The 8,294-nt window shown below is 57.9% G+C and overlaps 1 protein-coding gene across 2 annotated transcripts; it reads right to left on the bottom strand.

The window, feature by feature from the left end:
• Window positions 1–7,458, bottom strand: MBD6 (methyl-CpG binding domain protein 6). Of its 2 annotated transcripts, XM_025400986.1 has the most exons (13): window positions 7,170–7,433; window positions 6,041–6,104; window positions 5,713–5,849; window positions 5,307–5,409; window positions 5,014–5,176; window positions 3,742–4,782; window positions 2,903–3,564; window positions 2,474–2,627; window positions 2,116–2,285; window positions 1,574–1,987; window positions 1,416–1,468; window positions 1,125–1,188; window positions 1–974 (listed from the first exon to the last, which is right to left on the bottom strand). In XM_025400986.1, exons 3-13 carry the CDS (start codon window positions 5,823–5,825, stop codon window positions 900–902), a joined length of 3,012 nt encoding a protein of 1,003 aa, XP_025256771.1. In that variant the 5' UTR covers window positions 5,826–5,849; window positions 6,041–6,104; window positions 7,170–7,433; the 3' UTR covers window positions 1–899. The 2 variants fall into 2 exon arrangements, with proteins under 2 accessions (XP_025256771.1, XP_025256770.1); XM_025400985.1 differs by lacking the exons at window positions 5,713–5,849; window positions 6,041–6,104 and having other exon boundaries at window positions 1,574–1,990; window positions 7,170–7,458.
• Window positions 7,459–8,294: the final 836 nt, after the last annotated feature.

The following is an 8,294-nucleotide window of genomic DNA, read 5'->3' as shown; positions in this document are numbered from 1 at the left end:
CAGAGGTTCAAAATATTCTCATCTGTTAAATTAAGAGTGTCTCCCATAGAAAAGCAGTGGAGGCCCCATAGGGCAAGTACAAAACAGAATTAAAACTCCCAAGGGTCTTGTCTTTACAAAAGAAAAGGCAGGAGGCAGCCCCTGGACAGCTGGTCATGCTGGCCGCTCCGGTTGGACCACGTTGCATAATCCTCAGTCGCATCATCACAACGTCTCTGAGCGTTTTGATGGGGGGAGAAGGGGCAGTGTAGTGTGTATGGGAGGAGAGGCCCAGAGGGCTCTCTTTGCCCCCTTACCCCCTTTTTTATATCCCAGAGGAAAGTGGGGGGAACCTGGCTACACCTTGAAATGAGGCTATGTGTTTCAAACCTGGGGACAGGGGTAAGAGGGGATCTGTGCTTTGAGCAACCTGAGCCAGAGGCAGAGGGGTGTTGGAGGGGTAAGGGGAGGATGCATGATGCTTATTGCTTTGTACCTTTCACTGGGAAGGAGGGCAGCAGCCAACAGTAGCTCACAGGTTTGTAAACTGAGCCTGTTGGCTTTAAGAAGGGAGGCAATGAAATCGAATTAAATATAAAAGAGTCATTTGTGCAAAAATAACTTAAACAAATAAAAGACCTGGGGAAGGGGGTGTTCCCCTTAGCGCCTGGTGGGGAAAGGGCCATATACCATCCCCCCCCAGGCCTTTTCAGTGACATGGCTTGGGGGGGAGGGGGTGAACTTCCCTGCCCCCTGCAATGGCTCAGGATGGGATTGTAGGGAAGGAGTTGCATTTGTGCTCTGAGTGGGGAGTAGTGCCCCCACCCACTGTCCACAGGTGCAGGTGGCTGGCAGGGGCTCCCAAGGCTCAGCACTCAGCTCTCCCCAGTCAGGGTTAGATCCAGCTCCAGGTATGGCTGCTATGGGGCCAGTTTCCTCCTCTTGTTTTTGGCAGGACGGCCAGGGCGGGCCCGGGGAGGCAGAGGGACAGCCGCCTAATACCAGAGGAGAAGTTGAAAGAAGTGGTCAATTGCTAGGTATCAGGAAGTCGTCTTTTCTCCCCACTCCCTCTAACCCTCCTTTACTCCTGTTGCCTCATCGCTTACACCCTACCCATACACCCACCCACCCAAACACACACTTACTCGGGCTGTAGGGCTGGGTTCCAAGGTAATGTCCTGGCGGGAGCTATTGCTGTTCCGCGTAGGGCTGCAATAAGGGGCACAGATGATCAGCAACAGCTCCCAAGCACCAGGTGAATTTCAGAAGTTTGGGTGGGAAACTTTTTACATTTGGATAGTAAAGGCATAATATCCTTACTCATATTCAAGTAAGTATGTGCCCTTTTGAAAACCAAGCCACTATTTGGACATTAGAACTGTCCAAACCAAAAAGAAGTAGGCAAAGGCCAGCACTATAGTAGGCCCATCACTCACTTGTATTTTCTCCTACGGCCACGACGAGACTTTCTGACTACTCCTGGGGGCACCTGAGAAAAGATGGACTGTGTGTGTGGGAAATTTCAAAAAAGGTACCACAGCCCCAGCCTTTTCTCAGAGCCCCTGAGCCCAGACTGCCAGCACTCTGCACTCACCTTAAGGTCCTCAGAATGGGGCCCAGGAGGGGGTGGATCCTTGGGCTCAGCACCCCCTTCAGCCAGCTCCCCATTATGCTGCCAATGGTGGGTTCTTCTTGGGGACCTTTCCATTTGTCCATTGAAGCCACCACGTGTCCCCCATTTGAGAGCCAGTCGGCCAGGCTCGCGCCGGCTGCCAGGCTTTCGGCCCCGGGCTGGCCTGGCCTCACCATTAATGCCCCTAAGTCCCCCTCCTCCCCTCCGGCCCCGTTTCCCTGACCCCCTCCCAGTGAGCAGCTCAGGGACTGGGGGGTCGGGAGAACCGTGGGGTGGGGCTAAGGCACTGAGGGGAGGCCGGGCAGGCTCTGGTTCGAGGGCTGAGGCGGGGCTCTCAGGGGGTAGACAGGGGGCTTCTGGCTGCTCTGGAGGGATCTGCTGGCAAAAAATAAGTTCTCAGTCAATCCCAAATACGGTCCCTCTTCTGCTATAACTCAGAAAGCCCTAAATTTCCAGTTTGAGAAAAAATTATCTCCCTGACAAACACATGCCCACACCCTCACCTGGAGACTCTGTAGCAGGCAGGCTAGGGGACTAGAAGCCTCTGAGAGGGGTGGAGGAGCTCCCCCCCCAGGGAGGAGCTGCAGCCCCAACTGGCCAGAGAGAAGAGGGCCAGGAGGCTGCAACAGGCCGGGGAGGGCTCCAGGGCTGCTGGTCAGCGAAGACAGGTCACCTGTTGAGAAATTAGAGTCAGGGGTCTCTCCCTAGGCAAACCAATTAGGCTGAGCAGACCCTACTATTCTCTTTAGGCTTTATCCAGTGGCCAAAGACTTTCTTCCCCAATTTATTCAGCCACTACTCCCAAGTTTTACGGCTGCTTTTTCACACCAAGAGTGTGAATTCACACTCCCTCAGACTCACCCAGCAGGCTGGCACCCAGCAGAGGGCTAAGGAGTTGGGGGGGTCTCCCTGAGTTGGAGGGGGCCTTGCCCAGAGAGGAGGCTCCCGGGTCAGTAGTTGCCGTGGTGACACTGGAGGTAGGTGGTCCAGGTTGGGGGGCACTCAGGACACAGGGCTAAGAAAAAAGAATGATTCTAACACGTGTGTAAAATACTCAACAGATTTATAGTGCTTTCACATCCACTATCTGACTGAAGCCTCAAGTAAGATAAGCCATGCTTATTAAATACAGACCCAATTCTTGTAGTCATCCTACCCCCAGCCAAGAACTAAGGCCTCCCCAAAGGCCCCAAGGAAGAGCTCAGGAATGAAACTGAAAGCTTTTGATTCCCAGCTCCCATCTCTCATTCTACGTTGTGTTCTGTCCCAGCTACTCACCCCCATCCTCACCTGGGGGGGTGTCCCCGAGGGGGGATCCAGGCTGGCAGCCAGCAGCGCAGAATTTAAAGCTATGAGGGTAGGGGGGGCTGAAAGTGGGGGGAAAAGTAGGGGCGACAGGTCTCCCAAGCCTGAAAATGGCTCCCCACTTGGACCCCCGGCTCCCTCTGCAGATCCCTCCCCATCCCCAGCTGTGGGGCCCAGAGCCAACAGGGGCAGGAAAGAGGCAAGGAGGTTGCTGGGAGGTGCTGAAGGAGGTGGAAGAAGGTCTGAGGGTGGTGGAGGAAGCAAGGAAGCCACCAAAAGCGAAGGCCCTTCAGGCTCTCCTGGGGCTAGGGGAGGACCAGGTCCTCCTGGTGGGGGTAGCAGGGGCTCAGGAGGAGGCTGTCCTCCTCCCCCAGCCAGCACACCAAATAAACTGTGGTTGAGCAATGGAGAAGGTGGAGGCTGCCCCAGACTCAGAGGGAGAGGCAAGGCCCCAAGCATCCCAGGGAAGCCAGCTCCACTCAGTGCCAGGCCCTGCTCTGGGCTGGGGAAAGGGAAAGCCTCTCCACCAGCCAGGGGAGGCAGAGGGCAGGCCGGGCCCGCCCCCATCCCCAGCCCTTCGGATGGGCTTTGAAGCACAGGGCTGGGGACTACCGGGGCTTTGGAGGCAGCTGGTGGGGCAGGGGCACCTGTAAAAGAGGAGAGAAATTCAGCTCAAGGGAGGCCCTTTCTCCCAGCATCCAAAGAAGCCAACCTCCCTGCCCCCAACCCAGAAAACCCTCAAAGAGCTCTCTGAACATTCCCCTAAATGCCTTGGCTGCCTCTTTCCATGCAGGATGAGGAAGGGCTCCACAACACTCACATACCTGGCACACTGCTGAGGCTGCCACTGGTGGTCCCAGGCAGGGAGGACTGGATAGGGTGCCTGGGCTGGGGAGGGCTCCCTGAGGAGAGGGTTGGGGGAGGAGGAAGGTGTGCATCTGACCCCAAAAGGTTAAAGCTTCCATCAGAGTGGGAAGGGCCAGGGGTGGGGAGTCCCAGCAGGGACAGCACAGAAGGGAGAATTGGTTGGGATGGCTCTGGGAGAGAAAAGGGTTGGGGGACAGGAGCAGGGGCCCGAGGACGGCTCCGTCTAGGGGTTTGAGGGCCTCTCCCTTCTAGCAATCGAAATACAGTAGGGGGTCTGCGGGGACGACGCTGAGAGGGACGAAGTGATGAGGAGTGGGAAGCTGAGGGCACCGGCGCACGGGGCCTTCGGCCCTGTAAAGTGCTGGGAGGGGGTAGTGGGGGATGCTGTGCCTTGGCCGCTGCAGAGAGTAGGCTGCTAGCAAGGAAGGGGGGTGCCCCAGGCCCCTCCACCGTGGGGGCCCCTCCCAGGGGCCCCAAGACCAGGGGCAGGTGCATAGTGGCTGAAGACACTGGTGGCTGAGTGGCAGGACCAGGGTGGGCAGGAAGATTATTGCTCGGGGGCAGGGGAGGGGGTGTTAAGGCATCACTACAGTGGAAGAGAGGAGGGTCTGAAGGTGGTGAGGAGGAGGCATGAGGGGCCGGAGGAGAGCCCAGGTCAGAGGGCACCAGGCTGGATCTGAGGGCAGCTCCCCAGTTGTATGAGGGAGCATTGAGGCTGATAGCAGGTGGAGGAGGTGGGGCTGGAGAGGGGGCATTGCCCCTTGGGAGGAAACGGGGGCTGCTACTGCCCCCAGAAGGGACTGGGTCAGGAAGCCTTGGTGGGAAAAGCCCCCCAGGGCCTGCTAGAGTGGGGAAAGCCTGGGAAGCTGAGGGTGGTTCTGGGGGAAGGGAGCCAGGACCCCCATTAAGTGGAGTTGTAGGAGGAACTCGACAGGGAGGGCGGGCAGAGGGGGGCCCTGGGGACACAGTGTGGAACATTTGGGGGCTCGCTCCCTCTCCTGCAATAAATGAAAAATGAAGGGTCAGCCTGTGGCTCTCCTTCCAAAAACTTTCTTTTGTCTTCATTAGTCCCATCTCCCACAAGTTCCCAACCTCCCTGTGCCCTCCTCTCACCACGTAGCTCCCCACCCACTCCCCTTTCTCTTTGCTCCCTCTCATGGAACTCCCACCACCAGCCTTCCAAGCCCTTAGGTTTTCCTCCGTCTTCTGTAAAGTGGCAGAAGACTCACCAGGAGAAGAGTGTGAGCAGGTGGTCTCCATGCTGCGGTACAGAGTTGCCATAGCAACAGCTTTCCGCCGGTGGTTGCACAGCTTGGTCATGTCCTCCTCTGATGCTGGCCCCACCCCAGCCCCACCCAGGGTCACCGGGGCCAAAGGGTCAAAGTTGAAAACCTGTAAGGTGGAAAGCAAGGACAGGGACCCTGAGGGGCTGGAATCTGTGGAAAGGGCTACCTCAGTCAGTGATTTGCATTAAGACTTTTAGCTTATCTCTGTACTCTCAGGTACCCCTCACCACTCTGACCTTGGGGACATTAAGTGGACACTCCAGACCGCACTTGCAGGTCCCATCGCTGAGGAGGTAGCTCCGGGTTTGCTCCAAGGAAGACAGCTCTGTGCCACTTGGACTGGAAGAGGACAGGGTCAGAGGACATGGGGTTAGCTGGCAGTGAATCAGGCAATACTCCTAAAGCACAGTGCTTAAGTTACAGATCCTCCTAGAAGAACAGAGGGTAAGGAATGTGGGAAAACACAGAAAGAGGGAGAATGGATTCAAAGGCCAAGAGCTACAGAAAGCAAAAAGGCTGAGGAAGGAAGGGGAAGAGAGGAGAGCAATCGGGTACCAGAGAGCTGAGCTGAGAGGAGAAGCAGAAGAAAGAAAACCCGGGCAACTGGAGTGGCAGAGCTTGGGGACCTGGGAAGATCCGTACCTGATGTAGAGCACAGCACCCTCTCGCACACAGCGCTGCCAGCCGATGGGGACAGATGTGGCCACAGGGCCCCCAGCTCTGTCTGCTCCACTGCTCTCATTGCCCCCATTCATTGTGTGTAATCAGCTCCCGCGTGCCTGATAACACAGACATCCATGTAGGCACTAGGAGGATTAAACTGGGCGAGGTACCTGAGGGAGGACTCCAGGAAGGCAAAGGTTGTGGGGAGACCCAAGAAAACTCAGGGAAAGCCCCAGAGGAGCAAGGGGAACCCCTCAGAGAGCTGGGAGGGAGAATGAGGAGTCCTCTGCCGTATCACCACAGCTACCTGAACATCTCTGCAAACATTGTGGGGTCCAGTCTAAAGCCGGGGCCACCAGCTTAGCCCACACCTACAACGCAAAGTAGAGATGGGACTATCAGGAGTCTGCCCAACTCTGAAGAGCACCACAGCCCAGCACCCTCTCAAGAGAAAGATCCTTACATCCTCTCAAGAGAAAAATCCTTAACAATGTGAGGCAAGCGCCTATAAAGACCTTGGGGATCTGCTGGCTTAGTCTACAACCATCCTTTCCAAGCCCAGTCCCTAGGGACCAGAGGGTCAGAACCTCAGCTCCCTGGGACCAAGAAAGTCTAGCACAATTCTTAGGCATATGAAGGGCAAGGCCTCCGTCCATTCGGAATTGAAGACTTCAACCAGGAGTATGGGCACATTCCCATAATGCTAGGCCACTAGGAAGTTTCCCAGAGTGTCTGGCTCCTGTCGTTCCCTACCCAGGAAGATGATATAAAAAGTACAGATTGCCCCACAGGTCACCAGGCAATTGCCCAACTGCCCGCTGGGGTGGTACCAGCAGAACTCCCCCCATGCCTGCTCCATCAGACAATCGCTGATCTAGTTCATTCGGGTCTTAAAAGGTGAGGATCACAGCTCAGTCTTTTCCCAGGATCCTGAGAAGCTCCTGATTTTCCCTCAAGCCTAAGGCAAAGAGATTCAGAACCTCCTATCCCACTGACTCCAAGAGAGCCTGTTCTCCGATATCTCCAAGAGAGCCTATCCTCCGATAGGAGGGGAAGCCCCTCCAACCTGCAGGTATCCTCCCCAGACTCACCATCGCTCCCACCCCACACTGGCGGCTTCCAAACTTTCCCTCTCATAACAAGGCGCCCTGTCACCCAGACTGCTTCCCTCAGCTTGAGGAGGAGGGGAAGGCGCACGAAGTAGGAAGGAACTTGGGGAGAGGGCGGGCGGAGGGTGGGCGAAGCACTGAGGGGAGGGCGGTGAAGAAGGCAGAAGTCAGGCAGTGAGAGGGAGAAGCGGCGGGGGCAGGTGAGGGCGGGGGAGTGGGGATGGGGCCGGGGAAAGGGGCCGAGAGGACGCGGAGGGGGCAGAGGGTAGGGACAGGAGGGGAGGGGAGGGGGAGGGGCGGGGTGGGGGGGCCGGGCCCCGCACTCACCGCGGCCCATGGTTCGGCCGGCCCCGCCCTGCGCAGTCGCGGCCCAGAGAGTGAGGGGGGGGGGGGGGGAGGAGGGTCGGTGGAGCCCGAGCCTCCGGTACGGCCCCGGCCGGTCCTAGCAGGAAGCGCCGCTGCCGCCGCCGCGGATCACCGAGCGGCCTCCCGCGCATGCGCCATGGGGGCCAGGGGCAGCCCTGGGGATTCCGTTCCCAGAAGGCACTGCGCAGGCTGCTGCCGCTGCCGCCGCCGCCGCCGTCGCTGCCGCAGCCACCGCCGCAGCCACCGCCGCCTCCGCCGCTGCCCGGACGGGAGAGGGGCGGGGCCGGGCCCCCGCCCAGCGGACAGCGACGAGCCAACTGGAGGGGCCGCAGTGCGCATGCGGGAGCGCGCCTACCCCTCCCCCACAACCCCCCATTAATCCCCAAGAGAACAAACACCCCACGCGGCCCCCCTCCCTCCGCGGAAGGATCTGCGCCTCTTCCCAGGCCACTGGTGGCCAATCCCAGCCCTCCTCGGGGAGGGGCCCCTTCCAAAGCCACAGTCTGTTGCGGGAGCCAGGAATGCCAGGTCCGGGAGGGGCCGGGCCCGAAAGATGAAAGTCGCGACTTGCCCTGCCCCGCCCCAAAGGCTTCCCGGGTAGTGTGCTGGGACTTGACCCGCCTCTCCAGGTCAACATGTCACAACACGACCTCGGCCTGTCAAGTCACATGACCTCTGCCTGTCACTGACAACCTGGTCTGTCTTTAGGCCAGGAGAGACCATCTGGTCCACCCCCCACACCACCCCCATTTTCAGAGGGGAAATGGAGGTGTGGAGCAACGGAGCAGCCTAACCAAAGACCTGTCACAGACACACCACTCCAGTCACAACCGGCCTTGTGACAGTTTCTACTTAAACTCTGGCTGCCCCCATGAGGGTATGACAGGATATGTAACAGGCCACCACATGGCCTCTGTTTTCAAGGCACAAGAAAAATATTTTGCATTCTGCGTGGTGCGTTTTACTTTTGTTCAAGTTGCCTCCAAGTTCATGGTTCTCATTTTACCCTTACAACTCGTTAATTTACAAACAAGGACGGTAAGATCCCTTGGTAAGTGAGGGGGAGTTGAGGCTAAAATCGCGGCC

Source organism: Theropithecus gelada, chromosome 11, assembly GCF_003255815.1.
Source record: "Theropithecus gelada isolate Dixy chromosome 11, Tgel_1.0, whole genome shotgun sequence".
NCBI lineage: Eukaryota > Metazoa > Chordata > Mammalia > Primates > Cercopithecidae > Theropithecus > Theropithecus gelada.
Note: the sequence above shows the minus strand (reverse complement) of the source record. Positions and strands in the feature narration are given on the sequence as shown.